The sequence below is a fragment of the Dendrobates tinctorius genome, unplaced genomic scaffold (assembly GCF_039654945.1).
Source record: "Dendrobates tinctorius isolate UK_male_01 unplaced genomic scaffold, ASM3965494v1 ptg000292l, whole genome shotgun sequence".
NCBI classification, from domain to species: domain Eukaryota; kingdom Metazoa; phylum Chordata; class Amphibia; order Anura; family Dendrobatidae; genus Dendrobates; species Dendrobates tinctorius.
The window spans coordinates 7,772,027-7,797,189 of NW_027361959.1; the positions used below are offsets into that span (position 1 = coordinate 7,772,027).

General features: G+C 45.3%; 1 protein-coding gene across 4 annotated transcripts in view; it reads left to right on the plus strand.

The window, feature by feature from the left end:
* The window catches only part of NOLC1 (nucleolar and coiled-body phosphoprotein 1), a 78,646-nt gene that overhangs the window by 48,018 nt on the left and 5,465 nt on the right, over positions 1–25,163 (plus strand). For 3 of the 4 annotated variants that reach the window (XM_073560077.1, XM_073560076.1, XM_073560075.1), the window contains 6 exons: positions 2,166–2,345; positions 4,310–4,477; positions 5,013–5,159; positions 8,074–8,562; positions 21,063–21,130; positions 23,522–23,611. In XM_073560077.1, the coding sequence (XP_073416178.1) occupies positions 2,166–2,345; positions 4,310–4,477; positions 5,013–5,159; positions 8,074–8,562; positions 21,063–21,130; positions 23,522–23,611 (1,142 nt within the window). The remainder of the gene's footprint in view (positions 1–2,165; positions 2,346–4,309; positions 4,478–5,012; positions 5,160–8,073; positions 8,563–21,062; positions 21,131–23,521; positions 23,612–25,163) is intronic. The other variant, XM_073560078.1, reaches the window with a different exon arrangement.

Below are 25,163 nucleotides of genomic sequence, written 5' to 3' on the forward strand. Positions count from 1 at the left end.
TTTTTTATAGTAATATTATTTCAATGGTAGGGATATGAAAATTTTACACTGAATGTAATGTTATTTTAATTATATGAGCCATATGCCTTTATTCTTGCAGAATTCCTTTAACTTCTATTATCCAGCACAGATTTAACCCCTTTACAACATGCGCTGTACATGTACTATGCATGTCGTGTCCTTCCCTTTGATGTGGGCTCTGGCACATGTCAACTGTTTGAGCAGCTGACATGTGCCCCTAACAGCTGTGGGTGGAAACGCCATTAAATGCCGCTGTCCATCTCTGACAGTAGCATTTAATGGGATCGTGCCTTAAGCGCGTCACTAATTCCACCCATCGGTGCCCATGTCACCTGACTGTGGGTCGCCGATAGGTTGGCATGACAACTCGGGGTCTACAGGAGACCCCTGTGGTTGTCATTGCTGGATTGCAATGAGCGCCACCCAGCAGCCAGTGGTCATGTCAAGTGAGCATTTCTGCCACACACAGGCGATCTGATCATTGCCTGTGTGTAGCGGAGACGATCGGATTATCACAGCTTCTAGTCTGCCATAGAAACTACCATGGAGACTATTGAAGTAAAAAAGAAAAATTGTTATTAAAAATATTAAAAAAAAAGTTCAAGTCGCCCCCCCTTTCGCCCCATTCAAAATAAAACAAATAAAAAAAATCAAACATACACGTATTTGGTATCACCGCTTTCAGAATCGCGCGATCTATCAATATTAGAAAAAGAATTAACCCAAACGCTAAATGGCGTAATGAGAAAAAAATTCTAAACACCAGAATTACGTTTTTTGGTTGCAACATAGCATTAAAATGCAATAACGGGCGACTAACCCAAAGATAGTATATCTGCACCAAAATGGTATCATTAAAAACGTCAGCTCGGCACGCAAATAATAAGCCCTCACCCGACCCAAGATCACGAAAAATGGAGACATTATGGGTATCGGAAAATGGCACAAGTTTTTTTTTTTTTTTTTTTTTGTGTGTGTCTATGAACTTGTAATGACCTGGAGAATGATAATGTCAGGTTAGTTTTAGCATTTAGTGAACATGGTGAAAAAAACAACTATGGAATTGCGCTTTTTTGGCAATTTCACCACACTTGGAGTTTTTTTTTTTCCCGTTTTCAGGTACACGACATGGTAAAACCAATGGTGTCATTCAAAAGTACAACTCGTCCCTCAAAAAACAAGCCCTCACATGGTCATTTTGACCAAAAAATAAAAAAAGTTATGGCTCTGGGAAGAAGTGGAGCTAAAAATGAAAATGCAAAACCAAAAATACCTCTGGTCATTAAGGGGTTAAATAAAAAACAATCTAGACATGTGTGGTATCTACAAACTCAAAATGACCTGGAGAATAATAATGGCAGGTCAGTTTTAGCATTTGGTGAACATTGTAAAAAAAATTAAAAAAAAATCCCCAATAAACAGTTGTGGAGTGGCACTTTTTTTTTGCAATTTCACTGCACTTGGAATTTTGTTCCCGTTTTCGAGTACGTGATATGGTAAAAGCAATGGGTTCGTTCAAAAGTGCAACTCGTCCTGCAAAAAACAAGCCCTCACATGGCCATATTGACAGAAAAATAAAAAAAATTATGGCTTTGGGAAGAAGGGGATTGAAAAACAAACGCAAAAACAAAAAAGAGCTACAGCTTGAAGAAGGGGTGATAGAAGTTAATTTAAAGGGAACCGGCCAGCTGATATACATGCTGCCCAAACAGTGGGCATTGTGTATCCGCTCCTGGCTTTCAAATCACAGCCATGTATGGTTTACTCTGAGACACTGCGGCGTTCCAGAGAAAACCTACATTTTAATTATCGCCAGGGACTGAGCCACGTGGGTGACTAGTCGTACAGGCAGGTCCCTTGGCGGCTTCTTCCCACCTGCTGACAGTGACTGATAAGTGTCTGCCTATAGGCAGAGGCTTGTCAGTGAGTCATCGGGCGGGGAGAAGCCGCCGGAGCACTAGGTGTGCTGCTAGTCACACGCGCAGCGGTGATTAAAAGTATGTTTTTCATACATACAATAAAAAATACATGGCTGTGATGGCACAGTCAGAGGCTGATATATGCTGCCCACAGTTTGAGCAGCATATATCCTATAACATTCATAGCTGTGGCTATACAGTCAGTAAAATGACTCTTATTAACAGACTCAAGCGATGAAGACAAGGCACCTGCAAAGCCAGCTGCAAAAACTCCACCTGCAAAGCCCGCTGCAAAAGTGACCCCTGCAAAGCCAGCTGTAAAAGTGACCCCTGCAAAAGCCGCTGCAAAAGTGACCCCTGCAAAAGCCGCTGCAGCCAAAAAGGAGTCAAGTTCTGACAGCTCAGGTGAGCAGCCTGTTTCAGGCATGTCTAACAAACATGGCAGTGCACAGCCATAGTGCTGAGCAGACGGAGATGTACATAGCAGAGAATATCTTCATATGTGTAGCTTACAGCGACACACGCCAGGGTTTTTTGTCAGATTTGTACCAAACCATTAGAAAAAAACTAACGTTTTCATGAAGTCTGATTCTTATGGAGATACAGGAAGTATGAAATAGAGCCATAATGCAGTCGTGACTCAGGGTTTTCCCACCACTAATTTTGCTTTTGCGTGAAGATTTGCTGTGGTGGGTAATATTATCCACAAATCTGCAAGGTTATGAGCACATTGTGGAATGAAAGTTTTACGCCTACTGCTGTAAAATCTAGGCAATTTTTTTCCCTGCACTGTATTTATTTTGGAAAGTTATCCACATTAACAATCTTTACCAAATCCACCATGGCTAACCCCTTCATGACTGGGTGATGTTTGTTTTTTGCGCTTCAATTTTTTCCTCCCATTTTGTCAATAGCCGTAAATTTTCCTATTTTGCCGTCGACATACAGCCACATGTTTTTTTTCTATGGGACGTTGTAGTTTTGAACTGCACCTTTATATACTGTAAAAAAAAGTTTACTGAAACCGTGAATAAAAGATGACTCCACCATTGTGTTTTTTTGTTTATACGGTATTCATTGCCCCCTAAAAAAGTGACTTGACAACATTAATTTCTCAGGTCAGTACAATAATGGCATGCATAGTTCTTTTTATGTATAGGGGTATTCTGAAGTTTGGAAGTAATCTCTAGCTACAAAATAGGGGATAACTTCGAGATTACTAGGGGTTTGACCACTGGGCCCACCGCCCATCTCAATAGCCAGTGTTCTTAGGAGCCCCATGTGAACAGAGCGGTGGGCCATTCACTCCCTTTATTCTTAGTGGGACTGCTGGAGATAGGACCGCCATTGTCTGTGCTGGTTTACGGCATGCCCCAACTTTATTGAAGTTCATTGCCCTGTTGAAAGTACTGGAAAGCACTAGTGCAGTACTAGTACTAGTGCAGCACTGGCAGACTGCTAAGTGTACACTTCCCCTGTAAGAGAGATCAGCAAGTTAGTGAGCAGAGGCAATTGGGTATGGAGTGCTAAAAAAGAACCTGTCACAGTGATAACATGTCTGACAGCCACTGAGCACATAACTACAGAAGCCCTTGGACTTTGTCAAGTTTTGAATTGAAAGACAGGTACACTCTCAAAGGGTAAAAATCCGCCATAAGGCCAGCTCCAGTCGCTGCTGTTAGAGGAAAATGCTGGCACTGTATCAGCATGTGTGGGCTCCAAACACTGGCACCCAAACCTGTGATGTACGCACAGTGTCACACATAGGGAAGGGTTTAAAATATGGGCATAATTTATAGAATTTTTTTTTTCACTTTTCTCAGTATTCTCTGTAACGCCATGTGATTTGGAGCAGAGATGGCGCAGGTTTAGGCGTTCTGCCTATGTAATCACTTGTGGGCGCCCATTGTACTATACAGTCTACAGTTTGCTGTGGTGAAAAGATATCTGCTGGCTGCAGTATAACACCTTATATTCCACTCTAAATGATGATTATATCTTCTAAGCGTTCTTATAAAGGACTCCTTGTTTTGCAATTGTAGGATGCCAACCAGATGCTAGACAGTTGTGGACCTCCTGATTTCCCTTGTGTGTGATTATCACAGGCACTGCAACTTCTATCATGTAACATAGATTTAATATTTAAGAGTAATATTCATCTTTCAACTGTCAAATCTGATGTGCTGTGTCATGGCCATGTTGTGTTGTAAACTTGACATACAAAGGATTTATTGTATTGCCGCTCTTTGTGTTAGTGTATTGCAGTAGCACTTGTGTTAATAGCTATGCTTATAAGGTTAGAAAAATCTAAATGGAGACTATAAATTCAAATAGGCTGTATATTACATTGATCATCCCTTTATAAACAGAGTCAAGTGATGAAGAAGAAGAGGCACCAGCGAAGTCCGCTGCAAAACCTGCTGCAAAAACTCCACCTGCAAAAGCTGCTGCAAAAGTGATCCCTGGAAATGCTGCTGCAAAATTGACTCCAGGAAAAGCTGCATCAGCTAAAAAGGCCGCCAGCTCTGACAGCTCAGGTGAGTGGTGGTTGTATTCCTTGACAGTCTCAAAGAGGATCTTTCACCACTTTTAGCATGTCACTTTCATGTGCCCTGATAATTAGTAGCCGTGAGCAGGTTTTTTCCGCAAGCTGTTGTACTATTACTGAGCACTCAGTATGAACATAGAAGTTTTATTATACAGCCAACAATTTATTTTATTGGCCCAGAATGATGGTTTTCTCTTCCAGCTATTTAACTTCTTAGATGCTGCTGGTGGTATCAGCTATGGCATATGCATTTTTTGGGGGTTTTTTTTGCAGAAGCAGGAGGCTCCCCACAATGCAATTTCGTTTTCTGTTAGCCCAGGCGACATCAGTCATGTAATAATTACATTTTTATCAGACAAATCCAACACTGTAATGTACCTGTGTTGTGTTGCAAACTTATACCTAAAAACAAGTGCTGTCCTATTCCTGCTATGTCATAAACATCCATAGTTAAGCCTATAAGGTTGGAATAGCAAAATGGAGATTACAGATTCCTGATTGGCCGTGTGTTAATGTATTTACAGATTCAAGTGATGAAGAGGATCAGAAGGCACCAGTGAAGCCCCCTGCCAAAACTCCAGCTGCAAAGCCTGCTGCGAAAGTAACCCCTGCAAAGGCTGCTGCCAAAGCTGCAGCAGCAAAGAAGGATTCAAGCTCTTCTGACAGCTCAGGTGAGATTACTCTAATATCCCTACAGCAGATTATAGAATTTTCATTCTTTTTAAAGGGAACCTGTCACTTAATTTTTTGATATTAAATCTACTCCAGTGTGGTGTTAATGATGCAATGTGTTATTTTCAAGCAAAACGGTGCCGCAATAGTCTCCAAAAAAAAAAATCCGTATTGTTATATTCTACCTTGTCTTCCAGTCATGGGTGTGGGTTCGCGTTGGTTTCAGGCACCGTCTCATCATCTTATCCACGCCCACCCACTTTGATCAATCTGCACTAACTGGCCCAACATCACAGGAATCCTTTCTGTATCCCGCACTTGCGCAGTGATGAGCAGCTCTCGGGCATGCGCACTGAATCCTGGTGTACATCTCCAGGTTTATTTACAGTGTTCGCATGCTCCTGAGCCGCTGCGAGTCACTTGGTTTCTGATGTCGCAGTTGAGTGGCGCATATGCGGTACATGGGCTGTCTCCCCGCCACTCAGATGCCACCGCAGACTGCAGTACATGTGGGCAGGATCTGCTCACATGCCTGATGTCAGCCCTCCATCCTCTTCTGTGTGTTTGCAAAAAGATAGGGAAGGATGAAGTTTAGGATCACAGTGCAGGGCCATTTTGTTGATGACTGCAAAATGATACTGAGTTGTGGACAGTGTAACCAAGAACAGCCGGCAGAGCTGATTCTGTTAGTTGGTGCTGCTTTCTGTATCTTAAACTGTGATTAAATACAAGGAGTGTATCACGTGCTGCAATTAATACCAGCGTGTTACACACCTCATATCTAGATAACAGGGCTCAGTGTAGTGTATCAAATGATGGAGTTAGAATCACATATCTGGGGTGTATCACACGTGATGAGATTATATATACAGGTCTGGGGCGTATTATGCATTATGGGATAAGATACACGGAATTTGGATGCATCACACAGGATAGAATTAGATATGCTGGTCTGGGGCGTGTCAAGCATGATGGGATTAGATACACTGGTCTTGGGCAATGATGCATCTATATATTACCTTGAAAAATAACTTGTATCTTAAAAGATATTGACAACATAGGGACATTTTTGTTAAATTTTCATATTTTGTAATAAAATTTATTTTAGTAGTTTTCATTAATAATGTGGCCTTGTAATGCATATTTTATTGCTGGCGGCAGAATAGTTTCATATGAGATTTGGGGCTGGGGTGTACATTAAAATCATGGGGCCCCATAGCAGAAGTTGTAATTGCCCCCCATCACCCCACCCCCCCAAAAAAAAAAAATTCTACTGGGTGGCAGAAGTGTATGTCTCACAGCTTTGCATCCCTTACCAAACTAATTTTCCTTTTATTAAAGCACCTAGATTACCCTTTCAGGGCCTCCATAAAGTATGATGCCAACAAAAGTGCCACACAAACACAATTTTATTTCTTCACAGTTCCTTCCCCAAGTAGTGTGTTGACCCTACTGTACCCCCCTCAATTCCGCAGGCAAAGTACAGATACCCCAACACAGTATGACCCCCCCCCCCCCAACAGTATTATAGACTCCACACAAACCTTTATATTGTAGAATTGCTTGCATACATTATCAAGGCTCCCTTTAAATATAATGGACCCCACATATCCTTCCATATAGGTACAATGCACCTCATATTCTTCCATATAGTATAATGCACTCCCCATACTCCGCCATATATTATAATGCACTCGCCATAGTCCTACATATTGTATAATGCACTCACCATAATCCTCAATATAATTTAATGCACATCCCATAGCCCTTCATATAGTATAATGCACTCCCTATAGTCCTCCACATAGTATAAGGCACTCCACCTACTCCTCTATATAGTATAAGGCACTCCACCTACTCCTCTATATAGTATAAGGCACTCCATCTACTCCTCCATAGAGTATGAGGCACTCCAACTACTGCTCCATAAAGTATAAGGCACTCCACCTACTCCATATAGTATAAGGCACTCTCCATAGTGGTCCATATAGCATGAGGCACTCTCCATAGTGGTCCATATAGTATAAGGCACGCTCCATAGTGGTCCTTATAGTATAAGGCGCTCACCATAGTGGTCCATATAGTGTAAGGCACTCTCCATAGTCCTCCATATAGTGTAAGGCACTCTCCATAGTCCTCCATATAGTGTAAGGCACTCTCCATAGTCCTCCATATAGTGTAAGGCACTCTCCATAGTCCTCCATATAGTGTAAGGCCTGTTTCACACTTCCGTTTTTGTGTCCGCCAAACGGATCCGTTTCCGTTTTTTTGACGGAAACTGATGCAAACGGATCCGTTTTTTAAAAACGGATCCGTTTTTTTGACGGATCCGCGGTAACCGTAATGGAAGTCTATGGGACAAAAAAAACGGATCCTGCAAAAAATGGCGGATCCGTTTTTTTACGGAAAACAACGGATTTTGACGGATTTGAAAAAACGGAAGTGTGAAACAGGCTTAAGGCACTCCCCCATAGTCCTTAACTTGCGCTCCAAAGCAGTTGAGGACTATCACAGATTTTATTGCATACACAGCTTTGCTATGGCAGTGTATGCCTCCGTCAGAGAAAGATTTTACGGTGAGTAACCAAAAATCCAATTTTTTGAGGATACATTGTCAGTATTAGCCAAGGAAACTATATTTTATCATGTGCATTTTAAACTGTTGATGTATAAAATCGGATGCCACACAGAGGTAAAAAGCGGACACATGGATGGCAATATGGATGAAAATCGGATTATTTTTCATACTCTCGTCTCCCCAGCCTTACGAACCCCCTGTGTTGGTTATACTGTATATAGTTAGTAGTGCAAAGCTTCATTTATTGCAACACTTCACCCTTTTCAAAGTGGTATTATATCGACAAGTAAAGCATTGTGTAAGTGTTACATGAATTCCAAACTTTTATTTTGTAGAATCTGACAGTGAGGAAGAAGCTAGCAAGAAACCTGCACCTAAACAGACTCCTGTAGCAAAATCTCCGGCAGTCCCTAAAGGCAAGACTGCAGAGAGCAGTTCAGATTCTGACAGCTCAAGTGACGAAGAGGAAAAAAGAAAAGTAGTTAAAACGGTCAAAAACCCTGCTTCTGTGCCTGTTTCTGCAAAAAAAACCATTGCTGTAAATAAATCAAAGGCAAGTAGTAGCTCCTCATCAGATACTTCCAGTGATGAAGAGGAGAAACCTAAAAAACCTGCTGTGAAAAAGAAAAAGTCCGTCCCAGTAAAAAAAGCAAGTAGCAGTTCTGAGGAAAGTAGCTCAGAAGAGGATGAAGCTGAGCAGCCCGCATCCACAAAAAAGGCTAAAACAGCTACTCCAAAGACTGCAAACTCCACACCAAAAGCAGTGGCCAAAAAAGCTGCAGAGAAATCAGAAGATAGTTCCTCCAGCGAAGATGAAGAAAGTGGTACGTTTCTTTCTTTTATGAGTTAAAACCTTTACGTCTTGCTTTCTGACATTGCTAATCACTAGAACGGAGTGACAGAGGGGCTAGGAATATGCCATGATACTTAACGTTACAGCTCCACCATTTACGCATCCTTCCAGGAGAAAACTTAGGTGGAGATAAAATGGCTATGTAACACTCTTAAATAGTTGAAGGGGTTGTGTTTTCACCTATCTCTAGATTTTTTTTTGGGTCCGACCATAAAAATCTGCACTAATCGGCAGAAGGTGGATCGTGTATCCCTGTTATGACTGGCATTGTGTATGGCCGACTTCCACTCCATTCATTCTCTGTGGGATTGCCGGAAAAAGCTAAGCGCAACGCTCAGCATAAGGAACACTGGCACTCATCATAACTGGGATAAAAGTTCCCCGTTCTGCCAATAGGATGGGTGACCCGCAACAATCAGCCAGTTATTGCCTATCCCTATAAGTTTTTCCACTGGACTTCACCTACTCTGTTTAAATAAATTTTATAATTATTGGGGTCTGACCACAGGGGACCCCCACCAAACAGCAGAATGGGGAACGGTTATCCCTTTAATAATGTACGACAGTGCGATTGCTTGTCTTGTGCTCTTTTCATTCCCTATGGGGCTGCTTAGCGCTATGCTTCACTATTTCCAGCAATCCCATAGAAAATGTAGCGGCGGTTATAAGTGGGATAAAATTCCCTATTCTTCTGTTTGGTGGTGTCCAAGCAGTCAGACATTCACTGATCAGCAACTTATCACATATTCTGCAGATAAATGATAACTTTTATATCACTGGACAACACCTTTAACCCCTTCCTGACATGAGACGTACTATCCCGTCCACGGTACCCGGGCCCGTATGACCGGGGACGGGATAGTACGTCTACCGCGATCAGCGGCGCCCACGTGGTGAGCGCCGCTGATCGCGGCCGGGTGTCAGCTGATTATCACAGCTGACACCCGGCACTATGTGTCAGGGGCGGTCACGGACCGCCCCCGACACATTAACCCCTTGCACACCGCGATCAAACGCGATCGCGGTGTACCGGGAGTTAAAGGGAAGCATCGGCAGGGAGGGGGCTCCCTCCGTGCTTCCCTGAGCCCCCCACGGCAGCGCAATGTGCAGCGCTGCTGCGGGGGACTCCTATCCTCCAGGCCCCCGAATCCAAGATGGCGACGGGGGCCTTCGGGGGCCTGGGGAAGCTGGCTTCCTCAGTGCCTGCAAAGCGCAGGCATGAGGAAGCCTTGTGCACTGCCTGTGACAGATTGCTGATCTGTCACAGTGATCTGTGATGTGACAGATCAGCGATCTGTCACAGGACAGTGATGTCCCACCTGGGACTATGTAATAAAGTAAAAAAAAATTTAAAAAAAAGTGTAAAAATAAATTAAAAAAAATCGCCAAATAAATTAGTAAAAAAAAAAAAAAATATTCCCCAATAAATTCATTTTTTTAAAATAATAAAAAAAAAAAACAATAAATGTACACATATTAGGTATCGCCGCGTCCGTAACGACCTGCCCTATAAAACTGTCCCATTAGTTAACCCCTTTAGCGAACCCCTTAAAAAATAAAAATAAAAAACGAAGCAAAAAATAATGATTTATTATCATACCGCCAAACAAAAAGTGCAATAACGCGAGATAAAAAAGACGCATATAAATATCCATGGTACCGCTGAAAACGTCATCTTGTCCCGCAAAAAACAAGCCGCCACACAGCATCATCAGCAAAAAAATAAAAAAGTTATAACTCGCAGAATAAAGCGATGCAAAAATAATTATTTTTTATATAAAATAGTTTTCATTGCATAAAACCGACAAAAACATAAAAAAATGACCTAAATGAGGTATCGCTGTAACCGTACTGACCCGAAGAATAAAAGCGCTTTATCAATTTTACCGCACGCGGAACGGTGTAAACGCACCCCCCCCAAAAGAAATTCATGAAACGCTGGTTTTTGTTCATTCTGCGTCCCAAAAATCGGAATAAAAAGCGATCAAAAAATTTCACGTGCCCGAAAATGGTACCAATAAAAACGTCAACTCGTCCCGCAAAAAATAAGACCTCACATGACTCGGTGGGTCAAAATACGGAAAAATTATAGCTCTCAATATGTGGTGATGCAAAAACTATTTTTACAATAAAAAGCGTCTTTTAGCGTGCGACAGCCGCCAAACATAAAAACCGCCATAAATAGTAAATCAAACCCCCCGTTATCACCCCTTTAGTTAGGGAAAAATAATAAAATAAAAAAAATGTATTTATTTCCATTTTTCCATTAGGGTTAGGGCTAGGGTTAGGGCTAGGGGTGTGTTGGGGTAGGGTTAGGGCTAGGGTTAGGGTTAGGGCTAGGGTTAGGGCTAGGGCTAGGGTTAGGGCTAGGGCTAGGGTTAGGGCTAGGGCTAGGGTTAGGGCTAGGGTTAGGGCTAGGGTTAGGGGCGTGTTGGGGTTCGGGTTGGAGTTAGAATTGGGGGTTTCCACTGTTTGGGCACATCAGGGGCTCTCCAAATGCAACATGGCGTCTGATCTCAATTCCAGCCAATTCTGAGTTGAAAAAGTCAAATGGTGCTCCTTCCCTTCCAAGCTCTGCTATGCGCCCAAACAGTGTTTTACCCCCTCATGTAGGGTATCAGCCTACTCAGGACAAATTGCAAAACAATTTTTGGGGTCCAATTTCTCCTGTTACCCTTAGGAAAATAAAAAATTGGGGGCAAAAATATCATTTTTGTGGAAAAAAAATGATTTTTTTATTTTCACGTCCGAGTGTTATAAACTTCTGTGAAGCACTTGGGGGTTCAAAGTGCTCACCACACATCTAGATAAGTTCCGTGGGGGGTCTAGTGTCCAAAATGGGGTCACTTGTGGGGAGTTTCAATAGTTTAGGTACATCAGGGGCTCTCCAAACGCACATGACAACCGCAGACCATTCCATCAAAGTCTGCGTTCCAAAACGTCACTGCTTCCCTTCCGAGCCCCGACGTGTGTCCATACAGTAGTTTTCTCCCACATATGGGGTGTCAGCGTACTCAGGACAAATTGGACAACAACTTTTGGGGTCCAATTTCTCCTGGTACCCTTGGGAAAATAAAAAAAATGGTGACTAAAAGATCATGTTTGTGGAAAAAATACGAATTTTTTATTTTCACGCCCGGGCGTTGTAAACTTCTGTGAAGCACTGGGGGGGTCAAAGTGCTCACCACACATCTAGATAAGTTCCTTGGGGGGTCTAGTTTACAAAATGGTGTCATTTGTGGGGGGTTTCCACTGTTTAGGTACATTAGGGGCTCTCCAAAGGCAACATGACACCCGCAGACCATTCCATCAAAGTCTGCATTCCAAAACGTCACTACTTCCCTTCCGAGCCCTGACGTGTGCCCATACAGTAGTTTTCTCCCACATATGGGGTAGCAGCGTACTCAGGACAAATTGGAAAACAACTTTTGGGGTCCAATTTCTCCTGGTACCCTTGGGAAAATAAAAAAAATGGTGACTAAAAGATCATGTTTGTGGAAAAAATACGAATTTTTTATTTTCACGCCCGGGCGTTGTAAACTTCTGTGAAGCACTGGGGGGGTCAAAGTGCTCACCACACATCTAGATAAGTTCCTTGGGGGGTCTAGTTTACAAAATGGTGTCATTTGTGGGGGGTTTCCACTGTTTAGGTACATTAGGGGCTCTCCAAAGGCAACATGACACCCGCAGACCATTCCATCAAAGTCTGCATTCCAAAACGTCACTACTTCCCTTCCGAGCCCTGACGTGTGCCCATACAGTAGTTTTCTCCCACATATGGGGTAGCAGCGTACTCAGGACAAATTGGAAAACAACTTTTGGGGTCCAATTTCTCCTGGTACCCTTGGGAAAATAAAAAAATGGTGACTAAAAGATCATGTTTGTGGAAAAAATACGAATTTTTTATTTTCACGCCCGGGCGTTGTAAACTTCTGTGAAGCACTGGGGGGGTCAAAGTGCTCACCACACATCTAGATAAGTTCCTTGGGGGGTCTAGTTTACAAAATGGTGTCATTTGTGGGGGGTTTCCACTGTTTAGGTACATTAGGGGCTCTCCAAAGGCAATATCACACCCGCAGACCATTCCATCAAAGTCTGCATTCCAAAACGTCACTACTTCCCTTCCGAGCCCCGACGTGTGCCCATACAGTAGTTTTCTCCTTCGTCTCATTGGGGGACACAGAGACTGTGGGTGTGTGCTTCTGCCGTCTGGAGGCCGACACTAAGTGTACAAAAAAAGAGTTAGCTCCTCCTCCGCCGCATACACCCTCGCCCCTAGGCCGGGCGTAACTCAGTTTTTTGCTTAGTGTCTGATGGAGGCACACGCAGTCTGGAGTTCCAGACTAGATTTTTTTTTTTTTTTTTCCCTTTTTTCTATGAAGATAAGATAGGGGCGACGGATCCTATAGAGAGGATCCGATCTCCCCAAATCACCAACGGGCGACCACGTGTGAGTAACCCTCCACGTGTCCTCTCCCGCACCGAGGGACACATCTGGGACTTTTTTCCAGACATCTATTTTTTAACGAAAGAGGGGCAACGCGTCCTGATTAGAGGACTCGGTTTCCCCACAACTTCATCAGGCGCGTGTGAGCAGAACCAGTGGTCAGCCTCCACGTTGTTCCTCTCCTACAACAGCAGTGTATGGAGGCCCCGTCCACCCCTTGGTTGTGAGTCCAGGGGGCTGAATCGGAGACGCAGGTGAGAGCGGGAGCGGGGGTTCCGGTACGCCGCGAGTAAAACCGACAGAGCCCCCCCCCCCCCTCCCCCCGCCTGCACGGCGGATGGTCCTGCTCACCTTTTAATATATGGGGGATCCGCTCCTGGAGCGCACCGCAAGTTGGCGTTGCACCCGGGCTCCGCACGCCGCGTGTATCGGAGCGCGGCCGGAAGCCCGCCGGCGGTCGCGGCCCCGCTGCAATCGCGCGAAGCCGCGCGCCGACTTCCGGTGGTAGCCGGAAGTCCCGCCCGCTGACTTCCGGTGGTAGCCGGAAATCCCGCCCGCTGACGAGACGCGCGATATAGGTTCCGGAGAGACTTCCGCCCTAACACCTCGCATCCACGCAGGGGTACTGCAGACAGGAGCCGGTGGGTGAGTGTATCTCCGTTTGGAGAACCACGCTGCTTGTCAGGGAAGAGGTTACCCTCCTCCTCCTTCTACTCTGCCTTCAGCCTGTGCAAGTATGTCTGCCAAAGGGAAAGCTCACTCTTTCCTTTACGCGGTTTGCGTGTCCTGTGGGGTCAGGCTGCCAAAGGCACAGGCGGGTAAATATTGTGAAGCCTGTGAGTCGGAGCGCGCCCAGGAGCCCCCCACTGTTTCTGAACCCAGGGGTCAGGACCCCCCGGAATGGGCGGTGTCCTTATCGCAGTCTATGCTGTCCCTTACAAGGGCAATTGAATCCCTTCAGGGCCCGGGCAGGAGCAGGGAGGGGGGTCTGCCGGCGGAAGAGAGCTCGTCCTCGTCTCAGGACCCTCCAACCATTAGAGGTCGCTCCAGTACCAGGCAAGCTCATATCAAGAGGGTTCGTTCCCCGTCAGCCGGACCCTCCGGGGCTTCGGCGGCGGGTATTAGGGCATCCCGTTCCCCGTCACTGAGCTCTGGGAGCGATCAGGATGAAGGAGAGGAGGAAGAGGCCTGGAATCTAGAAAGTCTGGGGTTCCAGGATTCGGTGGACAGTCTCATTGAGGCAGTCAACCAGACATTAGAGATCGAGGACGATGTGCCCACAGCCTCAGGTCACAAGGTCTCTTTTAAGAAATCCAGGCGACCACATAGAAGATTTGCCACGCATCCGGAGTTTGAGGAGCTAGTCCAGAAACATAGAGATCACCCGGATAAGCGTTTTGCAATGCAAAAAGCGCTGCAGGCAAAGTATCCGTTTCCTCCTGAGCTCCATAAGGCTTGGGTAGAGTCGCCAGTAGTGGACCCTCCGGTATCACGTTTAGCATCAAGATCGCTATTGTCGATACCCAGTGTTTCCTCTATAAAGGACCCAACTGATCGCCTCATGGACGGGCTTGCCCGCTCGGTATATGAGGCAGCAGGGTCGGCTCTGGCCCCCTCCTTTGCGGCGACTTGGGTGGCTAAGGCCATGGTTTCGTGGGGGGACGCTCTGTATAAGGCCCTCCAGGACAGGGATCTCCCCGCGGAGGTCTTAGAGGTGGCAAATCAGATGTCAGGAGCAAGTGATTATCTTGTCAGCGCCTCACTGGACGCGGCCGAGTGCTCGGCGGTGGCGGCGGCGAATGCGATCGCCATTAGGCGTGCATTATGGCTGAGACTGTGGAAAGCGGATTCTATCTCTAAAAAATCCTTAACCTCATTGCCGTTTCAGGGCAATCGACTGTTCGGTGAGAAGCTGGACAAGCTTATCTCAGAAGCCACAGGGGGGAAAAGTAGTTTCCTTCCGCAGCAGAGAAGTTGCCCGGCATTCAGGCAAACGCAAAGGCGTTTTCGACCCTTTCGTAGCCCCTGGGGGGGGACTTCGGCCAGGGCGTACTCCTCCGCAAACGATGGCCAGAGTAGGGAAAAACAAGTCTCTTACAGGGCCAATCCGCTGGGTAGAGGCCGAGGCCATTTACCCAGAGCGAAGGGGGCCAAGCCCCAAAAGCCTCCAGCTAAATGACTGGAGGCACTCCGTACCTACGGACGACAGAGTGGGCGGACGCCTACTAAGGTTCAGCCACGTTTGGGTCGCAGTGACACGCGACACTTGGGTGGCAGAACTTGTATCGTCCGGGTACAAGATAGAGTTTGTCGGACGGCCACCTCAGCGATTCTTCCGTTCGCGACTTTCCAAAACAGATTCGCAGGCGGAGAGTTTGTTACAGGCTGTAACATCGCTACAGCACAAAGGGGTCATCGCCCCAGTGCCGCAGGGCGAAGAGTCGCAGGGGTTTTACTCCAATCTTTTTTCGGTCCCCAAAAAAGACGGGACTGTGAGGCCGGTTCTGGATCTAAAGATCCTAAACAGATTCATCAGGGTCAGGCGATTCCGGATGGAATCCCTCCGCTCGGTCATTGCAGCCATGGATCCAGGGGAATTCCTGGCCTCAATCGATGTGCAGGATGCATATCTGCATATTCCGATATTCCCCCCACACCAGAGGTTCCTGCGATTTGCGATCGGAGGACGTCACTTCCAATTCGTGGCTCTGCCCTTCGGTCTGGCCACTGCCCCCAGAGTCTTTACAAAGATAATGGCGGTGGTTATGGCCATCCTGCATGCACGGGGCATAACGGTGTTACCTTACCTGGACGACCTTTGGGTAAAGGGGCCGTCGTTTCAGGAGTGCCAGGACAATGTCAGTATTACTCTGGATACCCTGGCCCGTCTGGGCTGGCTGATCAATTGGAGCAAGTCGTCTTTGGTTCCAGCCCAAAAAATCGTGTTCCTGGGCATGATTTTCGACACCTCCCGGGGGCTGGTGATCCTCCCTCAGGACAAGGCGCAAAAAATCAAGCAAGGGATACGGAACCTTCTACAGCCGGGCTCCAGATCCATCCGGTATGGCATGAGTGTTTTGGGCAGAATGGTGGCGGCGATAGAAGCAATCCCGTTTGCCCAGTTCCATCTCCGGCCGCTTCAGCATGCGCTCTTGACAGCATGGGACCGGAGGCTGCTGTCTCTCAGTCATCGGTGCAAGTTGTCTCCGCTGGTACGGGGTTCACTCCGGTGGTGGACTCGCGACTCGTCTCTGGTCCAGGGGAAACCCTTTCCCCCGGAACAATGGTTGGTGGTGACGACCGATGCAAGCCTGCAAGGTTGGGGAGCAGTTTTCCAGAGTCACATAGCCCAGGGGCGGTGGTCCGTTCAGGAGATAGTTCTCCCGATCAACATTCTGGAGATACGGGCAATACGATTGGCCCTACAACATTTCCAGTGTTTCCTGAGACACCGGCCGGTGCGCATCCAGACGGACAATGCTACAGCAGTAGCATATGTCAACCATCAAGGGGGCACGCGCAGCCAGGCAGCCATGCGCGAGGTCGGACTGGTACTATGTTGGGCGGAGAAGAACCGCGTGGTAATTTCAGCGGTGCACATTCCAGGAGTCGAAAACTGGGCGGCAGATTTTCTCAGCCGACAGGGGGTCGCGGCAGGGGAATGGTCCCTGCACCCCGAGATCTTTCAGCAGATCTGCCAACGGTGGGGGACACCAGACGTGGACCTTATGGCATCCAGAGAGAATGCCAAAGTACTAAGGTTTGTCGCTCGATCCCTCGATCCGCAGGCAATCGCAGCAGACGCGCTGGTGCTCCCGTGGAACCAGTTTCGTCTCCCGTACTTGTTCCCCCCGCTGCCGCTGCTTCCAAGAGTTATCAGGAAAATAAGGAGAGAGAAGGTTCCAGCAATTCTGCTGGCCCCAGACTGGCCCCGGCGGGCCTGGTACGCAGATCTGGTCCAACTAGTGGTGGACGTACCCTGGCGTCTTCCAGATCGGCCGGACTTACTGTCCCAAGGGCCGATCTGCCATCCGAACTTAGGGGCCCTGTGTTTGACGGCGTGGCCATTGAATCTTGGCTGTTAACACAGGCAGGATTCAGACGCGATGTGGCGGCCACGATGGTGAGTGCCCGAAAGCCTTCCTCGGCGAGGGTGTATCATCGAACTTGGGAAGTTTTCTTCCGTTGGTGTAGGGATCGTGAAGTGGCTCCTCTGGTTTTTTCGATCCCCAACGTACTGGCTTTTCTACAGGCAGGGCTGGACGCAGGGTTGGCCCCGAGTTCCCTCAGAACGCAAATCTCGGCCCTGTCGGTACTTTTCCAACGAAAAGTCGCTTCCGTCTGGCAGGTTAGGACGTTTATGCAGGGGGTCGCACATTTAGTACCCCCCTATAAGGCGCCGACGGAATCATGGGACCTGAACTTGGTGCTCAGAGCCCTTCAGGAGGCCCCTTTCGAACCATTGCAAGAGGTCTCCTTACCTTACCTGTCCAGAAAGGTCGTTTTTCTAGTAGCCATAACGTCTATTAGGCGGGTTTCGGAATTGGCGGCCTTATCTTGTAAACCACCGTTCCTAACCTTTTATAAGGATAAGGTAGTTTTAAGGCCAGCTCCCCCCTTCTTGCCGAAGGTTGTGTCTGCATTTCATATCAACGAAGACATCGTCTTACCCTCATTTTGCCCGGCACCGGTGCACAGGGTAGAGAAGGCTTTGCACACCCTGGATCTGGTAAGAGCTCTTAGGAGGTATGTGACAAGGACGGCGCCATTCCGCCAGACAGACGCTCTATTCGTGGTTCCAGAGGGACGGCGGAAGGGGCTCGCTGCGTCCAGAGCGACTTTGGCCAGATGGGTTCGCCTGACGGTCCAAGAAGCTTATCAAATCAGTGGCACGCCGGTTCCGGCAGGGATCAAGGCTCACTCGGCACGGGCAGTGGGTGCCTCATGGGCACTACGACACCAGGCTTCAGCGGAGCAGGTATGCAAAGCAGCTACCTGGTCCAGTTTACATACGTTTGTCAAACATTATAACGTACATACCCAGGCATCCTCGGATGCAAGCCTGGCAAGAAAGATTCTCCAGGCAGCAGTTGCGCACCTCTAATCAGGGGCGCAAATTAGCAGGGATTGGGTGAGCTAAGATCCCGCCCAGAGGACTGCTTTAGGACGTCCCACAGTCTCTGTGTCCCCCAATGAGACGAAGGAGAAACATGGATTTTTGTGAGTACTCACCGTAAAATCCTTTTCTCCGAGACGCTCATTGGGGGACACAGCACCCACCCTATCAGCCAGTTGGCATTTACTTATTTTGAGTTTTACAAATCCTTGTACAAGGTTTAGGGTGGCCCCCTTTTTCAGACATATAGTTTCTTGCCTGAGTTTAAGGCGCGTTCTCCTACTGCTTATGCACTAAACTGAGTTACGCCCGGCCTAGGGGCGAGGGTGTATGCGGCGGAGGAGGAGCTAACTCTTTTTTTGTACACTTAGTGTCGGCCTCCAGACGGCAGAAGCACACACCCACAGTCTCTGTGTCCCCCAATGAGCGTCTCGGAGAAAAGGATTTTACGGTGAGTACTCACAAAAATCCATGTTTCTCCCACATATGGGGTATCAGCATACTCAGGACAAATTGGACAACAACTTTTGGGGTCCAATTTCTCCTGGTACCCTTGGGAAAATAAAAAAATGGTGACTAAAAGATCATGTTTGTGGAAAAAATACGAATTTTTTATTTTCACGCCCGGGCGTTGTAAACTTCTGTGAAGCACTGGGGGGGTCAAAGTGCTCACCACACATCTAGATAAGTTCCATGGGGGGTCTAGTTTCCAAAATGGTGTCATTTGTGGGGGGTTCCACTGTTTTGGTACATCAGGAGTTTTCCAAACGCGACATGGTGTCCGATCTCAATTCCAGCCAAAAACGTCAAATGGCGCTGCTTCCCTTCCGAGCTCTGCCATGCCCCCAAATAGTGGTTTACCCCCACATGTGGGGTATCAGCGTACTCAGGACAAATTGCACAATAACTTTTAGGGTCCTGTTACCCTTGGAAAAATAAGAATTGAGGGTGAAAAGATCATTTTTGTGGAAAAAATATGATTTTTTAATTGTATGGCTTTATGTTATAAACTTCTGTGAAGCCCATGGGGGTTCAAAGTTCTCACCACACATCTAGATAAGTTCCTTAGGGTGTCTAGTTTCCAAAATGGTGTCATTTGTGGGGGTTTCCACTGTTTTGGTACATCAGGGGTTTTCCAAACGCGACATGGTGTCCGATCTCAATTCCAGCCAAAAACGTCAAATGGCGCTGCTTCCCTTCCGAGCTCTGCCATGCGCCCAAATAGTGGTTTACCCCCACATGTGGGGTATCAGCGTACTCAGGACAAATTGCACAATAACTTTTAGGGTCCTGTTACCCTTGGAAAAATAAGAATTGAGGGTGAAAAGATCATTTTTGTTTAAAAAATATGATTTTTTAATTGTATGGCTTTATGTTATAAACTTCTGTGAAGCCCATGGGGGTTCAAAGTTCTCACCACACATCTAGATAAGTTCCTTAGGGGGTCTAGTTTCCAAAATGGTGTCATTTGTGGGGGGTTTCCACTGTTTTGGTACATCAGGGGTTTTCCAAACGCGACATGGTGTCCGATCTCAATTCCAGCCAAAAACGTCAAATGGCGCTGCTTCCCTTCCGAGCTCTGCCATGCGCCCAAATAGTGGTTTACCCCCACATGTGGGGTATCAGCGTACTCAGGACAAATTGCACAATAACTTTTAGGGTCCTGTTACCCTTGGGAAAATAAAAATTGGGGTGAAAAGATCATTTTTGTGGAAAAAATATGATTTTTTAATTGTACCGCTGTACGTTATAAACTTCTGTAAAGCCCTTGTGGGTTCAAAGTTCTCACCACATATCTAGATAAGTTCCTTGGGGGGTCTAGTTTCCAAAATGGGGTCACTTGTAGGGGGTTTCCACTGTTTAGGTACATCAGGGACTCTCCAAACGTGACATGGCGTCCAATCTGAATTCCAGCCAATTTTGCATTGAAAAAGTCAAACGGCGCTCCTTCCATTCTGAGCTCTGCCATGCGCCGAAACAGTCGTTCCCCCCCACATATCAGGTATCTGCGTACTCAGGACAAATTGCACAATAACTTTTGCAGTTCAATTTCTCCTGTTACCCTTGGTAAAATAAAAAAAATTGAACCTGAAGTATTTTTTTTATGAAAAAAAGTTAGATGTTCATTTTTTTTTAAATATTCAAAAAAATTCCTGTGACGCACCTAAAGGGTTAATAAACTTCTTGAATGTGGTTTTGAGCACCTTAAGGGGTGCAGTTTTTAGAATGGTGTCACTTTTGTGTATTTTCTATCATATAGACCCCTCAAAGTGGCTTCAAATGTGATGTGGTCCTAAAAATAAAATGGTGTTGTAAAAATGAGAAATCGCTGGTCAACTTTTAACCCTTATAACTTCCTAACAAAAAAAAATTTTGGTTCCAAAATTGTGCTGATGTAAAGTAAACATGTGGGAAATGTTAGTTATCAAGTTTTTTGTGTGCCTTATCTCTGTGATTTAAGGGCATAAAAATTCAAAGTTGGAAAATTGCGAAATTTTCAAAATTTTCGCCAAATTTCCGTTTTTCTCACAAATAAACGCAAGTTATTTGAATGAAATTTTACCACTAACATGAAGTACAATATGTCACGAGAAAACAATGTCAGAATCACCGGGATCCATGGAAGCGTTCGAGAGTTATGACCTCATAAAGGTACAGTGGTCAGAATTGTAAAAATTGGCCCGGTCATGAACGTGCAAACCACCCTTGGGGGTGAAGGGGTTAAACTCCCTCTTACCAATGTCTGTGCTGAAAAAAAGCCCTTTCATCCCTTCATAACTTGGATATTTGGAGTAACCTGTTGTATAGGTATGGGGGCAATTGTGTTCTTAGCTTGTAAAACTTTACGCCATCTGATTCATCTGTTACAATTTTGGTGTCTGATTTAAAGTTTGATTTTGTATTTTAGGAAAAACACCCGAGAATAAGAAAATTAAAGTTTCAACTCCAAACACATTCCCCAAGGCTAACAAGAAGGTGAGAAAATAAGTACAGTTGCAAAGAAGAGTATCTGCTGGCTGGGAAGTCAATTGAATGCCTTTATATTAAAGGTTTAATTTTACCATGTATTTAGAAACCATGAATAAAATCCTGATCCTTTACAAACATGTCTGTATTGTGTTTATTGCGCCAACATGGCTCCTACGAGGATCTCAATAAAAGAACTGGCCTTGATTTATTAAATGTAGTCATTAATCCGTTAAGGAACAGGGAATTTTTTGTTTTTTGTTAGCTTCTTCCAAGAGCCATCACGTTTTATTTTTTTTATTTTTTTTGTGTAGACAGACATATGAGGGCTTTTTGCGGAATAAGATGTTTTAAATACCATCAATTTTGACATACAGTGTACTGAAAAACGGGAACAGAATTCCAAAGTGGGATGAAATTGTGCAAAAATGCAATTCTGACTTTTTTTTTTTTCTTTTGGATTTTGTTTTTATGCCTTTCATTGTACTGTAAAAATGACATGAAAATTTGATTCTCCAAATCAGTGCTATTATGGCCATGCCAAACTTGCATAAATGTTTTTTCTATTTACATAATCAAAAAAAAATATGACTATTCTAAAGATATTTTTTGCTTTGTGCTGCCATTTTTTTCAAGACTAAAAACATTTTTTCTGCTGATTTGAGCTGTCCGTTTTTTGCCTGGTGAGCTGATGTTTTTATTGATACTGATTTCGTGTACGTACGTTTTGATTTCTTATTCTTTTTTAAGGAGATGAAGTGACCAAAAATAAGCAATTCTGACTTTTTGATTATTTTTTTGTTTCCTTTGTTTTCTAATTGGGTTAATTTAATTCCATATTTTGATAGATTGAACTTTTTTTTCTGGACATAACAGTTTTAATTTTCCTCTCCAATTTTTTTTAACTTTTTACAAATATTTTACTTTTTTTTTGGTTTTTTAACATAACTCGAACTGCCGATCTTTTGAATGCTTTTACTTTATATACTGCAGTACTTCTGTGTATAGTGAAAATCTCAGTCTCCTATGGAGGTTAGCTTGTGGCTGAGCTTCATGGGAGAACTGAGATTACGGCGATGGTACCTCAGCAGGCCCCCACACTGCCATTGTAACCAATCGGTCCCCAGCGTTTGCATCGTTGTAAGCCATTGAGGGCCAATGCACATGAGGATCAGCACGTGCTCCATTTAAATGATGCTTTCAAAGATTAACAACCGCAGCTGGAGCCATATAAACACATTTAAAGGGGTAGTCCCATCTCAAAGGTCCTATCCCAATATGTAGTAGGTATAATATTGGCAAATACAATTAGAAATGTAGTGTAGTTCTTCCGATTTGCTATGTCGCTTACCCCATATAGGGCACTGTCACCAGTCGTTACCATAGATACCTAAGCTACATGGAGTAAGCGACAACAAATCAGAAGAACTATACTACATTTCTAATTGGAGGTATTTGTTAATATTATTACATCTACCACATACTGGGATAGGCTTTTGGAGATGGGAAAACCCCTTTAAGCAGTTAACAGCAGAGTAGGGAGCTCTGCTCCTGCCACTGCTGTTAGACAGATGCCGGCTGTGTAATATTCTGAACCCCCTCCACCCATAGGACCTCTTTCCAGAATGTTAATTCTTATCCTGATATGGGAAGGGGTTAATACCACATGAATTTACAGCCATTACCTTTGTAGGCACTTCAAGATCTATAAATGGGAGATACTTATTGTATTTATGCAGTTGAATGTATTGTAATCATAGGTTTTTAGATTTAGAACAAATTTAGACATTGAATTGAAAACCTATTGTTACAGAACTGGAACTAAATGTTGGTGAAAGGTTATTACTTTAACACCTTAAAATCCTGCATTACAGTTAAGAATCCCTGCAAAAGTGATGGCTACACATATGCATTTATCAAGTGAAGAAAATAGGGATTTTTGTGTACTCACCGTAATATCCTTTTCTTCGAGCCAACCTATGGAATCTGAGAAAAGGGAAAAAAACCCTATGAACCCTCAAATTTCCTTGGGTACGAACTATGAGAGAATGCCGGGCTTAATAGGAATAAACAAGAACACAAGACTTGCACACACATCTCAGAGCATATGGCTATTGTAGAGGAAGTGTGGAGGCCTCAACCCAACACCGTTCCACACTCCTTTCCATGGGCACAGGAGAAAAGATGGGTCATCTGCAACTTCAACCAATGTTAATTGTGTGTATAGCATGCAAGATAAGTTTTCATAAATGACACTGGTGTGATTTTACTCTGTCGCTTTAGCCTTGTATCCATAAATACAGGACTTGAAAGGTGTCCAAATACAAGTTTCAATGAAAAGCAACGTACCGTCATCTTTGTCATTTGTAATAAAACTTGTGCTTTTTGGGTGTGATGCAGGAAGGTGCCAAAAACATCCCGTTCCGAAGAGTAGTTGAAGAGGAAGTGGAAATTGATCCTCGGGTTGCTAACAATTCATTTGAAGCAAAGGTATGATACTAATATTTTTTGTTTGCAAGAATTCCAGCTATTCATTTTGTTGCATCTGTTGTCTATCCAAATTGTGCATGTGGTAAAGTCATGACGGAGGCTCATACTCTACCTGTACAGCAGCCTGTAAAAAATGTCCTATAGTGCAGCAGACACTAGCAGCCATGGGGCTCAATTCACTTGAATATTTTCCATCTGCATTCGTCTGCTAATACTAGGAACTAGGCACTCCCTGTAAAATCTTTCTCTGAGCCGTAGGCGTGGCCTAGGCAGCAACAGAGCAGGACGTGTTTTGTCTGCGCTCCCATTCTGAGGCCACAAAATTCACTAAAAACAGGACTTTTCCTAGCAAAAAGGACCACACCACCCCTCATCTGAAGCCCTGAGAGGGGAGGGAGGAGGCAGACTCACCGGAATCGCTGCTTCGGTGAAAACGTACCGGGATTGCTTTGGTGGAGGCCTGGGGACGCCGTCTTTTTCCCGGGTGCTGTGACGGAGGAGGAGGTGGGCTGTGTGGCTGAGCTGCTGGAGGTCTGAACCGCTGGAGATCTGGGTCTGGCCCCGACCGCTGACGTCCGACAGGCGAGCAGGAGCTTGATTGACCAGCGCCACCCGGTAGCGGCCTGGAAGCGCGTGTGGCTGGGAGAGGGAGACTCGTGGAGCCACGGATGCAGTGTTTGTGAGTGGTTAGCAGCGGTGCTGTGGGAGACTTCTGAGCCTGGTGGCGAGACCAGAACCAGCTGAAACCCGTCCGGGAGTCTGCGGGCACATTCCTACAGGAGACACGTTACTGTGCGGCCCTTTTCTCTCTTTTCCCGCCATAGAGCGGACAGCGCCATCTTAAGGAAAAAAAAAGGGAAGACAACAAGCCCCATATTGGAATCTTCCTGTCGCTGAATAAGCTGCTGGGTGCGTCGCATAAATTAGGACTGAGAGCACCTCTTTAATTTGAGCCTACGCTGCTGGCAGCGAACATCCAGTTCAATTTTTCATGAGTAACCCAGGACTTTAACTTCTCTTATTGTTCTGATAATATTCTGGGGTTGCTCTGTTTGTTTCATTATAACACAATAGCGACATCTACTGGCCACAATAAGAAGTATGCTGCATTTTTAGCCAAAATGAATAACTAACTTTTTCTTTTTTTTATGTCCAAGTGGTGATCCTTGCATACCACGCTATCAGAAGCTCAATTATGGTAAAAAATCTTTCTCTGAGCCTTCATTGGAGGACACAGGTAACATGGGTGTATCCCGCTGCCACTAGGAGGCTGACACTAGGCAGAAAAAGTTTACTTCTCACCAGCAGGCTACACCCATCAACTGACAAGGAGCAAATCAGTTTGTGAGAAAGCAGTAGAAAAGGACATTACCCTAAATTGAACCAATAGAGGCACAAACAAGGGCATGTGCTGTGTCCTCCAATGAAGGCTTCAAGAGATTTTACGCTGACTGCCCAAAATCTTATTTTCACTTCATCCATGACAACATACCTGAAAGAGAGTGCCAAGTGATGTCAGGTGGGTATATGTCCGATAAGATGACTGCTCGCA